Source organism: Acinonyx jubatus, chromosome D1, assembly GCF_027475565.1.
Source record: "Acinonyx jubatus isolate Ajub_Pintada_27869175 chromosome D1, VMU_Ajub_asm_v1.0, whole genome shotgun sequence".
NCBI classification, from domain to species: Eukaryota; Metazoa; Chordata; class Mammalia; order Carnivora; family Felidae; genus Acinonyx; species Acinonyx jubatus.
Window position 1 is genome coordinate 86,937,696 of NC_069390.1, and position 21,894 is coordinate 86,959,589.

General features: G+C 42.2%; 2 protein-coding genes across 11 annotated transcripts in view; both read left to right on the plus strand.

Moving 5' to 3' along the window:
* The window catches only part of PRDM10 (PR/SET domain 10), a 100,858-nt gene extending 80,138 nt beyond the window's left edge, over nt 1-20,720 (plus strand). For all 3 annotated transcript variants that reach the window (XM_053203862.1, XM_015067259.3, XM_053203861.1), the window contains 9 exons: nt 2,394-2,573; nt 3,498-3,608; nt 4,563-4,763; nt 5,442-5,585; nt 5,978-6,148; nt 7,845-7,985; nt 10,941-11,115; nt 15,005-15,108; nt 17,710-20,720. In XM_053203862.1, the coding sequence (XP_053059837.1) occupies nt 2,394-2,573; nt 3,498-3,608; nt 4,563-4,763; nt 5,442-5,585; nt 5,978-6,148; nt 7,845-7,985; nt 10,941-11,115; nt 15,005-15,108; nt 17,710-17,910 (1,428 nt within the window). In that variant the 3' untranslated portion in view covers nt 17,911-20,720. The remainder of the gene's footprint in view (nt 1-2,393; nt 2,574-3,497; nt 3,609-4,562; nt 4,764-5,441; nt 5,586-5,977; nt 6,149-7,844; nt 7,986-10,940; nt 11,116-15,004; nt 15,109-17,709) is intronic.
* A 951-nt stretch (nt 20,721-21,671) lies between these two features.
* Nucleotides 21,672-21,894, plus strand: part of NFRKB (nuclear factor related to kappaB binding protein) — a 42,693-nt gene continuing 42,470 nt past the window's right edge. For all 8 annotated transcript variants that reach the window (XM_053203863.1, XM_053203867.1, XM_053203865.1 and 5 more), the window contains exon 1: nt 21,672-21,790. The gene's annotated coding sequence lies outside the window, so the exon portion shown is untranslated. The remainder of the gene's footprint in view (nt 21,791-21,894) is intronic.

Consider the following 21,894-nt stretch of genomic DNA (forward strand, 5'->3'; position numbering starts at 1 on the left):
AGAGATACAGAGCATGAGCAGGGGAGGGGCAGAGAGAGGGGGAGACACAGAATCTGAAGCAGGCTCCAGGCTCTGAGCTGTCAGCACAGAGCCCAATGTGGGGCTTGAACTCACAAGCTGCGAGATCATGACCTGAGCTGAAGTCGGTCGCTTAACCAACTGAGCCACCCAGGCGCCCCGGTTTTTTTCTTTTCTTATAAAATTTTTTTTAATGGTTATTTGATTTTGAGAAGGTGCAGGTGGGGGAGGGGCAGAGAGAGGGGGACAGAGGATCCCCCTGCGCTGTCTGCGCTGACAGCAGAGGGCTTGATGCAGGGGCTTGAACCCATGAACCATGAGATCATGTCCTGAGCTTAAAGTCGGACACTTAACTGACTGAGCCACCCAGACGCCTCAGGAACTCTCAGTTTAAAGAGAAGATTAGAGGGACACCTGGATGGCTTAGTCTGAGGAGCGTGTGACTCTTGATCTCAGAGTCTTGATTCGAGCCCCGTGTCAGATATAGAGATTACTTAAATAAATAGCACTTAAAAACATTATTACTGCTACTGTAATAAAGAAAAGAATAAAATGCCATGAGGATGAACTCTGACTCCGGGTGTAGGAGAGACTTCATAAATAAGGTGACCCTTGAATTCATGAAAGGGTGGGGAAGAGTTAGCCTGCTAGAGAAAGGGACAGGAGGAGGAGGGAGGGAGAGAGGGATAAAGACGCCCCAGAGGCATTTTAAAGCTGGGCTGAACTAAGGCACAGGCAGTGGGCACGGAGAAGAGGGCCCCTATTCAAAACAAACGTCTGAGGGAGAATTGGTAGGACTTTGTGTCTGGATGAAAGGCTGATGGTTAGACAACGAGGGCTTGGGATTTGTAGCTTGGGAGGTTAGGTGTTTGGGAAAGTTGGTGATCCGGCAGCAAGATTTAGGCAGGAGGAGAGAGTAGGGGCGTAATGGATTGGTGTTAGGGCTGTTAGGACGGAAAAGCCTTGCTGAGATTTGTCCTTCAGCAAACATGTCTGTCTCTGCATGCAGAGCACAGAGAAGTAGTAGTAGTAGGCTTTTGGATTTAGGCAGTGATTCAGTAAAAATAAATTGGCTTGTTTAAAGGGAATAGGTGGGGGAAATTGGTGAATATAGAAACGTAACAGAAGTCTGAGGCGGTGACTTTGATCACTGTATCTAAAGAGACTAAAGATAAATACTGTTATTTAAGGCAGGGTTTGTAATCCAGACTTTACTGCAAATAAGGAGACTCTCAAATTCTCTCCTGGGCTTTCCAGGAATTAGGTGGGTGACAGTAGGAGGAAAGAGCAGCTGGGTGTGGTGTAGAAGGGAGAGGTAGGTGAGGGGTGCCGAGCTTTGGAGATCTGCATTCGGCGTGGTTCCTGATACGTGGTGGGCACTCAAGAAATACTTGTTAAATGCACTGAAAAATGCAGTGGTTAAATAAAAGTCCCTATACGGAAACGTGGGGAGGACTGTTATGGTGAGCAGGATCAAAATCTTTATAAGACCAGGGCACCTGGGTGGCTCAGTCGGTTGGATGTCCAGCCTTGACTCAGGTCATGATCTTGTGGTTCGTGGGTTTGAGCTCCATGTCGGGCTCTGTGCTGACAGCTCGGAGCCTGGAGGGAGACACAGATTCTGTGTCTCCCTCTCTGCCCTGCCCCTGCTTGCACTCTGTCTCTGTCTGTCTCTCAAAAATAAATAAACATTAAAAAAAAAAAAAAAAAAACTTTGTAAGACCAGTAACAGTTTAATCATATGTGTGAGAGAAGAGAGCCACGCTGGATAAGGGAGGTGGCATTTGTTTGAATTCGTTTTTACTCGGGATGGGCTCTGCCTGATTTTCTCTCTACGGACTCATATCAACATGTATCACTAGATGAGGTCATCAAACTAAGATCTGTGACCTAGACCGTTATGCTCCATCCACAGTGGGTCATGGAATTGTTTACTTGAACCTCTAAATCCACAAAATGAGAAATTCTTAAATTTATGTGGGATTTAGAAGAATATCATAACATTTGCTAAAATGTGTGGGAATTGAGCATTCATGTGGCTTTGTAGATCTAGTATTACTTATCATCCATTATCAATTTACCTTGTGGTTCGTAATACCAAACCTACTCCATTATCCTTTGATCTCTTCCACATACACGTGAAGTCCTTCTTCTCAGAGACCAAGGTTCAGTGGGACACACTTACTTGCTAGTGGACAGAGTAATCCCCGGTCATTTTTCATGTCCTTGTACCCTCCAGCACCCTAGCAACTCAGGTGCATCATGACAGGTTGTGCTTACTAGGAACTTGTATTGCTTTTTTTAATCCTTTCATTGAAAGCTTTTCTACCCCTGCTCCCCACTCCCCTGCCTTTTCAAAACTTCCCTCTAAATAGCGAAAAGACAAACTACGGGAACATATGCAGAGGATGCATAATCCTGAGAGAGAGGCCAAGAAAGCCGACCGCATCAGCCGCTCCAAGACATTCAAGCCTCGTATCACGTCCACGGACTACGACAGCTTCACGTTCAAGTGCCGCCTGTGTATGATGGGCTTCCGGAGACGGGGCATGCTGGTCAGTGCCAAACGGCTTCCAGACCCACCTATTTCTGTTTATGGGGCTGGCTTCTGTGCAGTATCCTGTACGAGATTGGTCAGTAGGTTCTGTCCGTGGTTAGGGGAGAAGCTGGAAGTGCGTAATGTCCAACGGGGTTCTCTCCTTTCCAGGCCCCCCCTGCCCTCCTTTGCCGCAGCTCATTTCTGGTGACCTCTTGGGAGAGGTCTTTTTCTGTCGCTTTTCATTACTAGTTTTCTTTGCCTTCACCCTTCTCAATCTCTGCTCTTATACTTTATTTCCCTCTTCTCTTTTGTATTCCTGAACATATTTTCTGGTGAGGTCTTTCCTCGTCTCCAACTGCTCCCTTTTCCAGATGTGATACGATACTAAAAGGAAACTGCCCCTCAAAGCTGGGTATGTGAACCCAGGTTAGCAGACACATTAGGGTAGCCAGTTCACTGCCCTCAATTCATTTGGACCTCATTACGGTTTTGGCAGAATATATTTCTGCTGGCAGCTAAAGGCATAGGGCATTATTTACAACTTAGAACCTGAGTTTGCATCTCATTCAGTGTCCTCAGTAAGGCTAGGGCACTAAACAATGAAAGACAGGTTTGCATCAGGAGAATTCAACAACGAAATTCGTGCCAGTGTAATTTTCAATTTTCCATCAGTGGGTCTTCCAGTCAGAGTGTTAATGGAATCTGCAGTGACCCAGTTCCCCTTCAGTAATTTGCTGAATTACTGTTAGCTCCCGTCAACGGTGACTGTTAAGGCTTGGTGTCAGATGGGCCTGGCAGTGCTGGTTCTGGCCACATGCCCTATTGTTTTGGGGCACTGCTTCAGAGAATGCCAACTTCCAGCAGTCTAGACCAGGGGCGTTTGGTTGGTGTCTGTCTGTAATGGGCTCTCTTTTTCTCATTTGCTTCTTCCCCTCTTTAGGTAAATCACTTATCAAAGAGGCACCCAGACATGAAGATAGAAGAGGTGCCAGAGTTAACTCTGCCCATCATAAAACCCAACCGCGATTACTTTTGTCAGTATTGTGATAAGGTAAAAGGCAATGTGTCTCTCTGGGAGCCCTGTGCAGAGACCATGTGTCTGCATGTATAAATACATACTCGGATCTTGCAGTTACTCTTAACAGATGGTTCCCTGTCTCTCGGTAGTTTTCCATTCAGATGAGAAAGGGCTAGAAGCGCAGCCTCATTTTAAGCCAATTTTTTTTTTTCTGAAGCATTAGTTAACTTTGTGTTTAACACTTTTCCTTCATTCTGTGATTTTTGTTGTAAAGGTAGAGGCTTACCAGGAGCTTAGTGTATGAATTCATTTCAAATTCCTAAGCTCCAAAGTGAAGATGTTCATCATCCTCCTTGTAAAATATACAGGTTTTGGATTTCTAGAAGATTGAGTAGCATGTAGAGAAGTTTTGCAATGGAAGACTCTTTGTACTATTTCATTCTTACTTTTGTGCAGTTACAGAAAGACAGAATATACACGTATTGTTCCATTGCAATATTGTTCCCTTATACAACAATGTAGTTGTGTCAGCTTAAAACTGGGAAGCTTTCTAAAGTGTAGATTCATCATTTCAGGTACTAGTCGCTATTAGACTTGCCATTTTGGAGGATTCTTTGGCATCTAGTACTAGTAAACATATGGGAGCTTTTGCAGAAAGGCAAAATGGGATGAATGGGCCTTTGAAACAATCCTTTTTCTGTGATTATGTAACCACCTCTTAAACTTTAGGGTAAAGCATATTTTTATTATTACTATCTTAGATATATAAATTCCAAGAAGATACTTAGCATATCTATATTATGTTCTTATTTTATTTATTTAGGTTATATCCTTATTATCCTTTAATATATCTGCTAGTATATTTTATTTTGGGCTACATGAATGCTTTTTCTCATTTCTCATACCTAACAGTGGAACCGTTAGTTTGCTTTAAGTAAGAAAGTGGAACCGCGTACTGCTTTCATGGTGGAGCATTTGAATTTGCAGGTTTATAAAAGTGCCAGCAAGCGAAAAGCCCATATTCTGAAGAACCATCCAGGGGCTGAGCTCCCACCAAGCATTCGCAAACTCCGTCCAGCTGGCCCTGGAGAACCAGACCCCATGCTGAGCACCCACACCCAACTCACTGGCACGATCGCCACCCCTCCCGTCTGCTGCCCTCACTGCTCCAAACAGTACAGCAGCAAGGTATGGGGAAAGGCTTTGACTGCATCTGAATCAAGGTCATTATTCAAGGAATCTCTTAAGAGAAGGTGGCGATTCACTTGCTCTGAATTGATGGGGCACTAACGGAGTTGTTTTCCTAGGTCAGATGGCTAAGGAGCTGCTTCCTGAGAATAGGGACCGCAAGTCCAAAATGAGAACAGAATAGTGGAATTTCCCCAGTTAATGCATCTCATATATAGGCCGAGCACTCGATTGGTTTCCTCTTCCCTTGGTCTGCGGAGGGTCTGATATTTGAATATTCTATGATCATAGTTTATGAGCTCAGGCTTACAGAAACACTACATAGGAACTTATGTGATAGATCTTGAAAAGGGGTCATTCTTGGTTGGGGGGAGGTTGTGATTGATTGCTGTACGTATTGGTGGATTAGGGGATGCTATGAGGTATTCTGACCTTGCTTGACATTGTGGGGGGTCACATGAATCTTCAATTTCTTTTCAGCCTCTTTCTTTTTCTCTTTCATACTGTTGTGCTGCTTTGGGAGGAACAGGCGTGGCGTCAGCATCACTGTACTTTTGTTGTTGTTGTTGTTTTTTTAAGGCATTAAAGACGTTAGGAATCTTTGGAGGGTTTACGTTTGAGAAGGGTGGAAAACAACAAATTCTAGTAATTATTCTTGGTTTTGCCGTAATTTTTCAGACCAAGATGGTACAACACATTCGAAAGAAGCATCCAGAGTATGCCCAGCTCCCTAACACCTTACATACACCACTGACAACAGCCGTGATCAGTGCTACCCCAGCTGTGTTAACCACAGACAGTGCCACTGGAGAGACCGTGGTGGTAAGTGTGTGACTGAGGAGGGCACCTCACCTCCTTCAGTGCCTATCACAGCTTCCATTTCCACAGCTTGTGTCTATCTTGCTATTTAATTGGCTGCAAATGTAGCCCATTTTCCTTCAATTTTCTGCACAGGGCATTATGCTTATGGTTGGTTGGTCTCCTAGTCGATGCTTTCCAAAGCTCTCTGTACAAGGGGTAGCAAGAAATATTTAGTGCTGCTCCTCTGTGGCGAGAGGGTAACTCCATTGGGCCTGACACAGAGAGATAGATACAGATATATAGGTAATCTTCCAGCATCTTCTCACCTTTGGATTTTTTCCTATCTGAGCTCAGGGCTAGTTTGTACAAGCAGGAGTGTTACCAGCTAATGTGTTTTTTGGTGACTTTTCTAGACAACAGACCTCCTGACCCAAGCCATGACAGAGCTGTCCCAGACATTAACAACAGATTACCGGACGCCGCAAGGGGACTACCAGAGAATTCAGTATATTCCTGTGTCACAGTCTACATCTGGTCTTCAGCAACCGCAGCATATACAGCTGCAGGTGGTGCAAGTGGCTCCGGTACTGTATCACACCTACTTCTCTTTACCTTCGTGCCTGCCATGTTGCCACTAGCCAATATGGCAGGCGGGCCATCACAAGCACCCGACTCTCAGAGCTGGGGCTGGACCCGACGGAATGTGCTTGTGCACCTAAGTTCTGAGTCTAAGGCATTTGTAAACCCCTCCCCGTGCCCCCCCGCCAGCTATAGAGGGCTCTGGACTCAGCAGTGTAAGAGATTCCTCTCAATAGCAGTGTAGAGATTTTAGGCTCGAGTGTACGCTGTGATCCCATGCCATTGCAGGACAGTACCATATGAACTCTTTCGGAGCCTCTTCCGGACCCTTGAGCACCAAAGTTGACTATGTGGTGAGGAACCAGCTTGATAAGTCCCTATGTGGGCATCGAACAATTAACATGAGTGGGAGGTTGTGCAGAGTGATTGTGAGTTTTGAGTGTCAGTCAATATCTTATTACTACAGAGGTATAACTGTGTTCCTTCTATCAGACGATTAGTAGCTCATTCTCACTAATTAGGGAGCTAGAAGAAGGAATCCTCCCTAAACTATTGTTTTACTTAATTATGCTGAGGAAGTGTACTCAAGGCACAAATGAACAAACTTGTCGCTTTGAAATCATTTGGTCTCTGAAAGTTTAGAATTAATACCAGAGAGGGAAATGGGGAGTTGCTACTGTCATTGACTGTTCTTTACCTTTTTTTCCCTTTGGGAAGGTTCTTAACTTCAGCCTTTGGAGGAACCTTTGAATCCCTGAAGTTGCCTGTAGAGTATGATGTATATGTACATTATTCTAGAAAAGGGGACTGTACTTTTGCCAGGTTTTCAGAGATGTCTGGGATACATAAAAGGTTAGGAAACACTATTATAGTGGGTCAATAGTGACAAAAGCTAAAAGCAAACTCTCTTGTTTGATCTCTTTTAACTGATCAAGGGTAGGTCATTAAATTTAATTGAAGCTTAATGGAAAAAGACTTGATTCCTGAGAGCTTCTCATTCCAGCTTTTTATAAGGAGCTGTATTCCTTCTATCTCCTTCTTTTCTAGAGTTAGTGTTAGTGGCTTATGTTTTATAAGCATAATATTTATTAATTTATTTATTTAGAGAGTGCATGTACGTGAGCAGAGGAGGGACGGAGAGTCACAGGCAGGCTCCACGCTCAGCACAGAGTCCAATGTGGGGCCTGATCCATGACCCTGGGATCATGACCTGAGCTGAAATCAAGAGTTGGACTCTCAACCGACTGAGCTACCCAGGCACCCCACATAAGCATAATTTTTAAAACTGTTTTCTTTTCTGGACCACTTAGGTAGCTCAGTCAGTTGAGGGTCTGACTCTTGATTTTGGCTCAAGTCATGATCTCACGGTTTGTGAGTTTGAGCCCCGCATCAGGCTCTGTGCTGACAGTGTGGAGCCTGCTTGAGATTCTCTCTTACTCCTTCTCTCTCTCTCTCTCTCTCTCTCTGCCCCTCCCCCACTCACCTCTGTGTCTCAAAAATAAATAAATAAACATTTTTAAAAAACCCAACTGTCTTCTTTTCTAACATTTACCAGCTTGGCTCAGGTATGGGCTCTCTGGGAGTGAGGCTTAGGCTGTCGAGTTCCATCTGCTCTTCTGCTGGGATATTGTCCTAGCTGAGTATCTTCTCTGGAAGGATCTCCCTTACTCTCCATCAATATGCATCTGGTTCTCCCTCCAGGCCACGTCCCCTCACCAGTCTCAGCAGTCCACCGTGGACGTCGGCCAGCTCCACGATCCTCAGACCTATGCCCAGCATGCCATCCAGGTGCAGCACATCCAAGTCACAGAGCCCACTGCCCCTGCTTCATCGTCATCCCAGGTACGCTCTCCGACTGTTCACCCGGGGGGTAACACAGCCTAGGAAAGTTTCATGCGAAGGGTAAGGTGTTAATAAATATTTTTTGAATGGATGTAGCTCTGCTTTTTCAATAACAGACTCTGTCATTCAGACACAATAAGACTCCACAAAGTCACCTTCCTCACCAAAATTCAAGAAACACCTTAGCAATTGGATACTATCAGACAGTCCTTTAGAATAGGAAGCAAAGTCTCTAGGATGTAAAATCACAGGGCTCCTTTTGGTCAGGGGAAGCTAATCACTGAAAGCAAGTGTGTCCACAATGCCAATATTAAAACTGGAGGTGGGGGGGACACCTGGGTGGCTCAGTTGGTTAAGGGTCTGACTTCGGCTCACGTCATGATCTTGTGGTTTGTGAGTTTGAGCCCCACGTCGGCCTCTGTGCTGACAGCTCAGAGCCTGGAGCCTGCTTCAGATTCTATGTGTCCCTCTCTCTCTGCTCCTCCACTGCTCATGCTCTGTCTCTGTCTCTGTCTCTCTCTCTCAAAAATAAACATTAAAAAAATAAATAAAATAAATAAAATTAAAAAATAAAACTGGAGGTGGGGCACCTGAGTGGCTCAGTAGGTTAAGCATCTGACTCTTGATTTTGGCTCAGGTCATGATCTCACGGTTCATGAGTTCAAGCCCCACATTGGGCTCTGTGCTGACAGTACAGAGCCTACTTGGAATTCTGTCTCCTTCTGCCTCTGCTCCTTCCCTGCTTCCTGTCTATTTCTCTCTCAAAATAAGCAAAGATAAACTTAAGAGAAAAAAAGAAAGAAACAGGATATGAAGTGAAGGTATCTGAACCAGAAAGGATACATGTAGTCCCACCTCTGATATCCACTGGTTCCGCATGCCATGTGCCTAGGTAATTAAAAGTTTTAAATCACGCTGACAGACCATTAAATAAAATACATTCTTTGTAACGACATGGATGGAGCTATAGAGTATTATGCTGAGTGAAATAAGTCAGTTGGAGAAAGACAGATAGCTTATGATTTCACTCATATGTAGAACTGAAGAAACAAAACAAGCAAAGGGGAAAAAAAAGAGACAGAGGCAAACCAAGAAACAGAGTCTTAATTATAGAGAACAATGTGATGGTGACAGAGGGAAGGTGGGTGAGGAGATGGGTGAAATAAGGGATGGGGACTAAGGAGGGCACTTGTGATGAGTACCAGGTGTTGTATGGATGTGTTGAATCACTGTATTGTCCATCTGAAAGTAAGATTACATGCTATGTTAACTAACTGGAATTTAAATAAAAACTTAAAAAATGTTCTGTTTTCCAACTTGATATATACATATACTTTCATAATAACAAAATTGAAAAGTATGTGTAAAGTAATAATTGATCCTAAATCACATGGATAGAGCCAATTCTAAATTGCTTGCATTTCTGCCAAATGCGTGGGTGGCACTGGCAGTTGCCTGGCTGGGGTGGGAAGAAGTGAGAGAAAGGATTTCTTCCCTCCTTTGCTGGCTCAGTGCCCTTTGAATTGCTGCAGAAATCCATAGGATAAACACCTACTTTCTCTGCCTTCCTGTTTACTGAGGGCCGTTGGCGGTGGGAGGCTGTGCCTCTTGCCATCTGACGGCCTTTCCCCTCCCTCTAGTGTGAGGTCCAGCCACCGCGAGGTTTCTGTTACTTACTTCTCCCAGTCCCAGATAGGCTGCCTCTGTCCACAAAGGGCCCAACCTCCCTCCCCCCCACCCCTAGCATCACACCACTAAGTTTCTCAAAGAGGCTGGAGGGACTCCTGTGAGTTCCTTTTCAAGAATATGGTGGCACAGGGACAGCCTTCCCCAAGACAGCTCTCCCTTTCTTCTCATGCAGCCTCCAGCCTGCACCTCACAGGGCCTTCTGTGTACCCACATAGATACTCTGACCCACACGTCTCAGCTTCTTCCACATTCTTGCAAATGGGGATCCAGTGGCCACCCCCTTGGTTCCACGTGCCCAAATACCATTAACAGAGCCTGTATCCAAAAGATAGGACCCTTGCAGGATGACAGACCCAGGGAAGACACTTGTGCAGCCCTGGAAGTGGGTACAGGGTTGTTTCCACAGGGAATGGGGGACTCTGGTTCCCAACATGTCACCTATAAGGGGATACATATTCCAGGTCTGTGGTCTAAGGATGGGTCTTGCCAGGGTCTAAGGACGATGTGGATATATGGATACATTATAAAGGTTCAGAAGAGGGAAAGATTATGTTTAGCAGGGAATCAAGTGTATTTATGTGCAAGTGGTGTTTGAATTAGGTCTTGAAGGAGGGGTAGGATTTTGACATGGTAGTTGGGGAAGGCATTGAGATCTGAATGTGCTCTCATTGTGAGTAAAGACACAGAGTGGGCAACTGGAGCATTTAAGGAAAACTGTTTAGGTTAGTAACAGGAAATGATGCTTGAGAAAACAGAAAGGCAGTTTGGAGCTGGCTTAAACACAAACGATGGAGCTTGGACTTTATCCTGTGGACAGGAGTAAGCCTCTCCACTGGATGTCTGCCTGTGTACCTGTGTTCATCTCCACTAACTGGGTGGGATTTCCCAGTGTTCTCACTGGAAATGATAATTTCTGGGTTCTACTACAGATTCGCTTTGTGATACAGGCAAGTCCTTTAGCTTCTCGATTTTTTACATCTTATGTAATGGAGATAATTATACTTTCATTCACTTATCGTTCTGGTAAGCTTGGTGAAATTAATTTTGGGGATATTCTTGTAGATAATTCCTTGCAAGCTAATTAGGACTGCATCGTTATGATTGCTTTTCATTAATCCTGATCTTATTGAAAATAGTATTATTTTAGCAGTGATACTTTCAGTGTTATAATTCATGTTAGCCAGATTTATTTTCTTCCGTTATTTGTGAGTCTTAACTATACTGGAAGTTCATTGTTTTCTACTCCTGCTTTGTCTTTCTCTCTAGGTATCTGGGCAGCCCTTGAGCCCTGCCTCCCAGCAGTCCCAGCAAGGGCTCAGTCCCTCCCATATACAAGGCAGTTCCTCCACACCCGGCCAGGCTCTCCAGCAGCAGCAGCAGCAGGGCTCCTCTGTACAACACACCTACCTACCCAACGCTTGGAATTCTTTCCGTGGCTACTGTAAGAAATGGGGATAATGCTGAGTAGCTCATGGGTGGGGAAATCTATAGCCATGGGTCATAGTTTCATTAGCTTTAGAAATAGATGTTCTGGATTAAATTATCACTAGCCATTTTCTGCAGTCTGTAGTGCATGTACTTGAATGAGTTTCATGACCAAGTTCAAAGCAGCATTCTGATCTCAGAGAGCCACCCATTTCAGAGACATGAGGAACACTGCCAGAGGAAGTAAGTGGAGGCAGGTAGACTAAAGAGCAGAATAGGTGGTTGTAGGATATGTTGATTGCCTTCATATCAAAGGATGTGCTAGATCCTGGGTATACAAAAAATTTATATTGACATTCGTATCAGTAACACCACACAATAATAATGTCAGTCAATTTCTATTAAGTTCTCACTGTGTGCCTGGAATGATTCTAAACCATATGTATATTGCATTCAGGATTCACAACAACCTGTAAGTATAATTATTTTTCCACAATTTATTTATTTATTTTGAGAGAGAGAGAGCTAGCAGGGGAGGGGCAGAGAGAGAGAGAGAGAGAGGGAGAGAAAGAATCCCAAGCAGGCTCTGCACTGTCAGCACAGAGCCTGATGAAGGGCTCCAACATATGATCCGTGAGATCATGACCTGAGCTGAAATCGAGAGTTGGGCACTTACAACTGAGCCACTTAGGAACCCCTATAAGTACAGTTGTTATTTGTGCTTTACAAATAGGGAAATTCAGACACAGAGTGATTTGCCCAAGGAACATAGTACCTAGTTTCTCAAGTATTTAGAGGATTGGAACCCAGGCAGTCTGGCTTCAGAGTTTATACTCCAAACCACCCCACTGTGGGTGGCCTCTCCTTATAAGATGGTCTTTGGCTCAAAGAAATCATTATCTAGTAGAGAGAAAGAGATATGAGTAGTTGCTTTCAGAGCTCTGCAATTAGTGTTACAGAAGCAGTAAAAGACTGACTGCTCAAGGTAACAGATTTGGTGGGGACGGTAGTCTTGGATATGAGCTGGAAAGTGTGAGATCTTTATGGTCACAGATCTGGAATAGAGGAACAGTTCGACCTCAGGAGCACGGACTATGAGCAGCAGAAGTGGAGAAGAAAGGGAGACCGGTGCTGATCATTCTTCTACTATTGATTTCCTTCTTTGAGTCCGTCTCCATTGTCATTGATCTTTGGCCATGTTATATACATTTGGTATGGAATCAGGCTCAAACTCTACCTTTTAGTTGTATTTACAATCTACTCTCTTAAATATTGGTGGTCCAATGAGGGTTTAGTCTTGTTTCTAGTCAGGGAACGATTCCTACTCATGAAATACCAGAATGCTGGTGAGTACACTGATATTTACACTAAGTTCAATTCCTGTTAAAGAAATGTGGAATCATGAAGATTGCCATGGTAATAATAGTATGAGCTAGTATTCCAACCTGAAGAAAAGATTGTGGAATTTAAGGTTTTTTTTTTTTTAATTAAAAACAAATTTTTTTTAATTAAAAAAAATTTTTTAAGTAGGTTCCATACCCATTGTGGGGCTTGAACTCATGACCCTGAGATTAAGAGTCACACATTCTATTGACTAAGCCAGCCAGATGCCCTTGGAATTGAAGTTTTTTTTTTTTTTTAATTAGGGAAAACATTTAAAATATGCAAAAATAAAATAGCATAATGAATGCTTTTGTAGCCATTATCCAACTTCAGTTATCAACTCAGAGTCAATCTTGTCTCCTCTGTACCCCCCATCATTCTTTCCTAGACCTCCAACTATATAATAATCCATATTATTTCATCCATAAATATTTTCTTTTAAAAAAAAATTTTTTTTTAATGTTTTATTTATTTTTGACAGAGAGAGAGAGAGAGAGAGAGAGCATGAGCAGGGGAGGGGCAGAGATAGATGGAGACACAGAATCCGAAGCAGGCTCCAGGCTCTGAGCTGTCAGCCCAGAGCCCGACGCGGGGCTCAAACTCGTGAACCACGAGATCGTGACCTGAGCTGAAGTAGGACGCTCAACCGACTGAGCCACCCAGGCGCCCCCATAAATATTTTCTAAAACACAACTCCAGTACTGTTCTCAAAGCTAGAAATAAATGACAGCAATTCTTTAATAACCATCAAATACCCAGTGTTCATGTTTCTGTTACTGTCTCGTAATTTTTCTTTTAATAATTTGTTTGTTCAAATTGGGTACCAAATAAGTCTCAAGCATTGCAATTTGTTATTTCTTTTGAGTCTTTTTTAAGATTTTAATTTTTAAGTATTCTTTATACCCAATGTGGGGCTCAAACCTACAACCCCTAGATCAAGAGTCACCTGTTCCACTGACTGAGCCAGCCAGCCCTTGAGTTTTGTTTTTTGTTTTTTGTTTTGTTTTTTTTTTAATGTTTGTGTTCTCTCTTTTTTAAGTTGCAACTTCTGTGTTGAAGAAACTGGGTCATTTGTTTGGTAGAATTTCTCACATTCTGGATTTTGCTGTTGGCATTCCTAAATTATCATTTAAGATGCTTTCTTCTGTCCCTTTTATTTCCTGTTGACTGGAGGCTCAATCAAATTCAGGTTCAGTTTTTTGCCATAAGATATTTATGGCTGGTGGTGTGTACTTTCATCAGGAGGCACATAATGTTTGGTTGTCTGTCTTTTTCCTTGGTTCCACTATTTCATTAGGAATCATAAAGTTGTCATATTCTGATTCTATCATTCTTCACTCACTTATCAGCTAGGAAACTTCTGTAAAGAAAAAGTTTTTGTCTTAACAGATGATTCTGAGGTACAGTTTGCACAGGAAAGTACAGTTTTACACTTAAATATCCAGTTCATCTCCTTCATTTACCAATTTTCAAAATAATAAGTTATTTCCTAGTATTATCCAAGGTGACTAATGAGGGGTATGTGTGTGTATCTTAGTATCATTGTGTTCTCATGAATTTCAACACATTGGATATGTTTCAAACCATTGTTACCCTTATTGATGCTAAGATTATGCCATCCTTGGCCAATGGGAGCATCTTCAAATTGGCCTCTGTGTCTTTTCTATATGACTCCGTAGTCTTTTTAAAACATTTTTTATTTTTTATTTATTTTTGAGTGAGAGAGAGAGAGAGAGCACACGTGCATGAGTGGGGGAGGGGCAGAGAGAGAGGGAGACACAGAATCTGAAGCAGGCCCCAGGCCCTGAGCTCCAAACTGTCAGGGCAGAGCCCAATGCAGGGCCTCAGACTCATGGTCTGTGAGATCATGACCTGAGCTGAAGTCAGTTGCTTAACTGACTGAGCCACTCAGGTGCCCCCTTCGTAGTCTTTTATAACATCTCGCATGCTGGTATGATCTCATGTTCTGGGCTCATCTTAGAAGGTTTCCTGCACCAGCTCGGGAATTAGCCAGAAGCCAGAAGCTTTGGGTCCTTTTAAAGGAAAATATTATATAAAGACCATCAACTGGATGCTAGGTGAACTTTGTTTTTAATTTGCTTTAATAACACTGCGGTGAAATAGAATTCTAGTTAGATTACATTGTGATTACTAGGCAATAGTGGATACATTTGCCAGTGATTCAAATCCGAATATAAAAGATAAAAATATGGAGCTAAGAGGTAAACCTTTGCAACTTATTTCAAGGTTTTAAAAAATCATTGAATATTTTGTTTTATGGATATTCAAAGGCTCATTTGGGGGTGATGCATTGATTGTTTCTGATATTTGATAATTCTTTGCTAACCTCCTATGATCATTCTTATCAGAATATCAAGAAATCATATCATTATAAAATTCTCACAGCAAGCAAATACATGAAAATGTCTCAATGGGGAATGTGGCCACTGGTTAGGTATTTGTTTCTACAGCTTGTATTAAAATCTGAGACCACTGAAATATGGATATTTCCTGTTTTTCAGCATCAGAGATTCAAATGATGACGCTTCCCCCAGGTCAGTTTGTGATTACAGACAGCAGTGTGGCCACTCCTGTCACCACTGGCCAAGTGAAGGCAGTTACACCGGTAAGTTACCTGCTGATGAGGGCTTTCCTGTCCATCGTACTGCACCAGTCTCCCTTGCCTCTATTTCCTATTCCTTAGCTTCCCATATCTGAGTTAGAAATACCTCCTCTGTATTCCCATAACTCCTTATGCTATACTATAACCCTTGTTTTAATTTGTTTAAATTATTGATTTACTGTCTATCTTTTCCTAGCAGACAATGAATTCCTTGAAAGCTGTGTCTTGGTGTTTATCTCTTTATTCTCAGTGCCTTACACAGGAGGCTGGATTATAGCAAATGCTCAATAAATACCTATGCAATTAATAACTATAATGAACCTCCCAGGTCCATATACATACAGATTCACAATTGATTGCCTTTTTATGTGCTTTCTGGAGAGTATTCATGACTATTGGTCCTCAACTGGGTTGGGAGAAAATAATAAAATTAATATTATGGAGCTCTTTTAAACTATTTTATTTTTATTTTTTAAATTTATTTTTAAGCTTATTTATTTATTTTGAGAGAGAGAGAGAGCATGCACACAAGATGGGGAGGGGCAGAGAGAGAGTGGGAGAGAGAATCCCAAGCAGGCTCTGTGTTGACAGGGCAGAGCCCAATGTGGGGCTTCATCCCTCAAACTGTGAGATCATGACCTGAGCCAAAATCAAGAATTGGACATTTAACCGACTGAATGCAGGGCCTGAACTCCCCAGGGGTCCCACTTTTAAAATACTCTATTTTATTTTGTTGTTTTTAAAAATTAAAAAAAAATGTTTATTTACTTTTGAGAGAGACAGACAGAGTGCGAGTGGTGCACGGGCAGAGAGAGAGGGAGACACAGAATCCAAAGAAGACTCCAGGCTCTGAGCTGTCAGCACAGAGCTCGACATAGGGCTTGAACGCACGAACCATGAGATCATGACCTGAGCCGAGGTCAGACACTTGACCGACTAAGCCATCCAGGTGCCCCTGAACTCTTTTAAACATTCAATCCCCTTCCTGGTGAAAAACATTGCCATGAATTATCTTGTTATATTTAGATTAGGCAGGTCAATGTTGATTGTATCTGCTATCTCTGTTTTTGTCTTCACTGGTTTGTTCTGGCTTGCCTCTAAGTAATTAGAAAACAGAATATATAAATTTAAATTAAGAATTATACTTGTATGTGGCTAGGGATATTGGGAAGTCTTCCAGGGAAGACTGTTTCCCAAGAAGTCTCAGAGAGCAGCAGGGTAGTCTAGTGGCCTCAAAAACCTGATTGTTTTTCCCAGAGCATGCTCAGAGCTTACCCATTTCTCAGCACACAAACTCACATTCCCTAGTCTTAGGAGAGATGTATAAATCCAGAGTAACACTATTGTCAGTGTGAAGACCATAACTAATATAAAATGGAATAGTCTTGCTGGCATAATCAGTGAAATTTTTACTGCCTATGGGACCCACTGACTCTTTACCTTTCTTTGGCCAGGAACTCGTTTGAGAACCTGATTATAGCCAAGGATGTTCCCCTTTCCCTGCCACAATACACACACACACAGAAACACACATACATTTAAGGTACATTTTCCAGGTTTTGTAGATTTTCTAAAGCCTACCTGTGGACCACCTAGTAGTTCATTGACCCTAAGTGGAGAAACAGCCCCCTTCCTGTTAGAGAAAGACCCACATGGGAAACCAGATCATTATCAGAGATTGATGAGTGTGCACTCAGAGCACATGGCCCTAGATATAACAAATGGTTATTTGGCTATAGCTTTTGTTCTGGACAGTGCTTGGAAAGGCTACTGTCTGGGCTTTCTTCGTTGACTTCTTTTTTCTAGCCTATATAGCAGACCAATCACCCTACCAATGGACACATTCTTTAAAAATGTTAACTTAAGGGACTAGCTAGCTCCAGGTCTGTGAAGGTTTCATGATCAGAGAAAGAATAATGACAATGCATATTTCCATAAAGCTAAATTTATTCAATGTAAGGGACTTCATTCTGCGATTGTATTCTTCCTATGCTTTTGAGTGTTAAAATTTCTCTCATTTGACAGTTAGTGTCTTAAAAATGACTTTACTTGGTAAAATAAAATTTGGGAATATTTATTATTACTTTTAATTTGCTCATCTATGAAATTCTGAAGTCTAGGAACCTCTGACCCTGACTACTGGTCTTGGGAGCCATTCTGCCTCTTTAAGGAAACTTTATCTCTTCTGTGATGTATTTTGTATTACTCTAGCAAAGAAACTCACAAAAAACAAAAAACAAAAAATTAATCTACAGACAGCAATCTTATGAATTTCAAAATTCTTAGGAGTAGTACAATAGCACGTGTTTTCCTTTGCTACATAGATTGCTGTCATGATGCAAATTTCTGTACCTGAAGCTCTTCACTGTCTCATTTGGTAGAACAATCAAAGCGCTCCTTTAAATTACCTTTGTAGTCTCTTACTCTGATCCATCCCCTCTAAAGCACTTACATAAAACATCTAACATAGGTGTCTATTTTGGTGTTACTTTGTAACATCTCCTTTCCTATTCCTTCTTTCTCTTTCCACCAAGAACCTCCCCACCAGTTTTAGACCTCAGATTTCTAAAGATCTTTTGTTTGTTTGTTTGTTTTCTGTTCTAGGGTCATTATGTGTTATCAGAAGGTCAACCAGAATTGGAGGAAAAGCAAGCTTCTGCTCTCTCTGCGGGAGTCCAGGTTCAGCCAGCCACACACGGTGACTTGGACCCCCAGACCACCAGCCAACAGCAGCCCACACAGTACATCATTACAGCCACCACCAACGGGAATGGGAGCAGTGAAGTGCATATCACTAAACCTTAACTTCCACCCTGGAGCTAGAATCCAGCAGTCACATCATGTCTTTTCTCATTCAGAAGTCTGAAAGCTTCCAACAGTTGGAACTCTTTTTAAGATTTATCATTCACTCAAGAATTTGGAAACCACAGTTTTGACACTGTACACACCCCAGGGCTTCTTTTATCAAGGTCATCTTTACCAAAATGACTCTTCAAACCCTAGGAACTTCTGACATGGAATGGAGACCTTTAAGCGGAAAGTGGATTTCAAGGTGGAGAGACTTTGCCTTGCTCTTGAGTTGTTTTTTTTAATACATTGGTGGGCTTTACTTTTCCTTTGTGGAAATATTAAGTGGTGTATCACGTTTGTACCAAAGGTGGAGAAAGGATGTGCCAAGTTCATGGCCACTGGACTTCTTAATTCCGCGCCATGGCACCATAGGAGAGGGGCATTTCATTAGGTCAGAACTGCTTCATCTTCTGAGTTTGCATTTTCAGTAATTTAACAAAGGGAGCCTATTGAATATGAAAATAAAAATGATGAATAGGTTTGACAGTGATGTTCTGAAGGAAAAATTGTTGTCTAGATTTTTCTTATTGCTGATCAAAACAAAACAAAACAAAACAAAACAAAACGACTTGCCTCTTAGGGAAAACTGTTGGCAGGCCATTACTGGTAGTGCTTTGCACAGATGCTGGCCTTCAGCAGCTTAGGCCAGAACCTCCTGTTCTGATAGAAGTTACTTTCTTAGTCTACAATGGTAGACTCCCTGTAAGAGAAAAGGTTTGTTTGATGTCAGCAGAATTTGAACTCCTACATTAAAGCTTTGCCTCCCGTTCTCTGGTTGTGGTGTATTAAGAAGGAGGTATTCAAGATATCGGTACCAAGAAAAATTACTAAGATAATTATGTATAGATAAAGTGGAAAGCACTGAAGCCTTGTCCTGCCTTGCAGGATCCATTTACCATTCACTGGTGAAGGATGAATTCCTTGATCTTACCAGGTGTACATTCAACTCACATCATTCAGTGTATTTGAATACTTCTCATGCTGTCTTAAAATGAACATTCTTTAAGGTTGGATGGAAAAGTGGCCCTCCTTATTTCTTAACACTTTTAACTTCTGCATATTATAACTCATCTGGACCTTTTGATAAGATGACCACCTTCACACTTAGGGGAAAAATAGAAATATTGGGACCATTTATATGTCAAGGCAATTATAAGGGATATGGAAGAAATCTAATCTTTATGTATCTTACACTGTCATTTGGGAGAGGGAAAAAATCTGCTCAGTGACAGTTTTGTTTTCTTTTTTTTTTTTTACATGTCTTCCTGTTTGCAGTCTTGTTAACTATGAATTCAATGGGGAGAAAGTATTTCCCTTCTTTTTACTGTACATTCCAATTGTACACATAAAACATCGCAGAAATCAGAATGTATTTTAACAACTTTTTGTGACATACTAACGCATTTTTAGAGTACTTATTGTGTGATAGAACTTACCACTCCAGAATAGAAAGACCTAACTTCAATTTCAAATGAAGTTAGCTAATCTATTTTATTTACATTTCTGGGTAAAAACTCATTCTGTAAATTAAAAGTATAGGCTTCATCACAGTAAAGATACCTTCCTGGAAAGGAAACAATTCTGTTGAAATAACTTTACTAATATGTAGATTTTGCACTTTATTTTTGAGACCTCATCCATTCAGTTATCCCTGAAAATTTGGGCACTAAGAGAATACGAGAAAGTTACTTGATAAATGTGTAGGAACTAGGGATGGACTCTATCTTTGGTAACAAAGAGGTAATGTCGATGTTTTCAATAGAAAATATTGACCCTGAGTCACAAAACAGAGACTCTGGGTCCCAAAGTCCCACAGTGTAATGATTGTAAATATCTTAGTGTCCGATCTAGAAAGACTAGGTGAGGAATATTAGACTTTGCCAAAGGTCCAGTTTAATTTTTACACCTTACATTTGACCCTGTTGGGTCCTTTTTAATTTGAACCAGCAAGGTACCTCCCCTTCCCTCAGGAATAACTTATTGATTAAAATAGAAATCTGTCACTGAACGGAATGTTCATTTTATGCCAGTTATTTCAAGTTGTAAAATACACAGAAGAAAATACTTTGGAAGGACCTCTCTGTTTCTTTGCCATCTAAGTTTTTTTTTTTTAATTTTAATTTTAATTTTTTTTTTTACTTTTTTTTGTCCTTATGTGGAGTAAGTAAAGGATCTGAAACTATTTTGTATCAACCAGAGATGCAGGTGGTGGTAAAGCCAAACAACACTTCTTTAAGATCAGGTATTCTGCACGTTCATTCCAAGTTGATAGATTTTCAAAAGGACTTGGATTTGAAGAGATGGTAGATTAAAGCCATCTGAAGACCAATATATGGGGGAAAAATGTGTGTAGCCAATGTTTATATTGTGGCCTCTCTTCAGACGCATTGGCACTCTAAACTTCAATCAGTGCAGTGTGAAAATTTCAGAGTAGGTTACGTATAGATTTTACATTTTTATTGTTTGATTTGTGCCCACATAAATAGACATTTCATCATGTAAAATTCCTATTATTCTGGAAAAACCTATTGTTTTGATCTTGAATTGTTTTCTGATTTGGAATTATCCTTTCAAAAAACTCTCAAGATATCTAGGGCTAAAAAGCACTTCATGAGATGCTAAAGCTGACCCACAGGTTGAAAATGTTGACCCTATCCTGTTATTTAAATGTGAACATTTATTGTACATTCAGTGAGTTATAGTGTTAATAGTCTTGTGCTACTCAGCAGGTGTAAAAATTAATAAATATTTTTTTTTAATAAACATCTTCCTTGTTTGTATGTGTGAAGCTACTGAGATGGTTAATTTTTTTTTTTTTTTTTAATATTATTACGGTGTTTTGACTCTGGTTTACTCAGGTCAGGGTCTGGTCAGAGACCCAACATAAGGGAACTTAGGGATGACAACTATGGAATGGTGTTCCCCTGCCCTTTTACTTGGTGGTTCCTAATTCAAGAACTTTCCCATGGTCTAAGTGGCAGGGACTAAGGGTAGGTGGGCAGCTAGCAGGGGAGCAAAGACTGGGCTTTGTTTGGAAACCGCTGTTTTCCATCAAGGGAGGAACATTAGTTTGGCCTGCCAGCTTTCCTGACATTTCCATCCAGTAGAGAGAGCTGAGTATGGTTTCTACAACATTGGTGGGAGTAGCTGTGGATTAAGTAGTCTGAAGCTGTTCTAAATAAGACCTGGTGAATACGAAAGGGACCTACATTCTTAACAAGAACGTTATTTAGTTTAAATTTAAATGTATTTCTTCGACGTGTGTACTTTCTTTCCGAAAGTCAGCGGTCCAGGGACAGGAGGAAGATATGAGGACACGCAGGGGCACAGGCTCCGAGTCTGCGTTCTCCTCACTGAAACTCAAGAAACTGATTTTCCCAGCTGTAAAATGAGAATAGTGCATAAGAGCACACAGCTGTAGTACAAAGATAGGGGATAGAAAGTGCTTAGCACAGTGTCTGGAGCAAGGGCTCTCTGCAAACGTTGGCTAATAAAATTGCATTCACTCATTCATGGGCCTCAGTTCGCAGCCAGGTAGACTACGGACGGACACTGGCAGCTTCCAAGCCAGGTGAGACCAACAGGCAGCTTGCAAACTGCAGCCCAATATAGAGCAGCGCTGGCTCGCGTTGCCCCAGACCCCGCCCCGCGCGGCCCCGCCCCCGGCACTCTACTGGCCCCGGCACTCTACAGGCCCCGCCCCGCAAAACCCCGCCCCTTCCGCCGCCCGAGTCCAGAGCGTGCGCGCACCGAGACGCCTTGCGGGAGCGAGCGCGTCCAGGAGCCCGCGGGCCGAGAAGCGCTGCGGGTAGGGAGACCCGCGCCTGCGGCTCAGGTGAGGGCGGGCCCGGGGCGGTGAAAGGGTTAAAGTGGAGCCGGGGAGCCGGGGGAGGGAGCGGCTGGGCCTCTGAGGCTCTCTGCTCCTGTGGGCCAGGGACC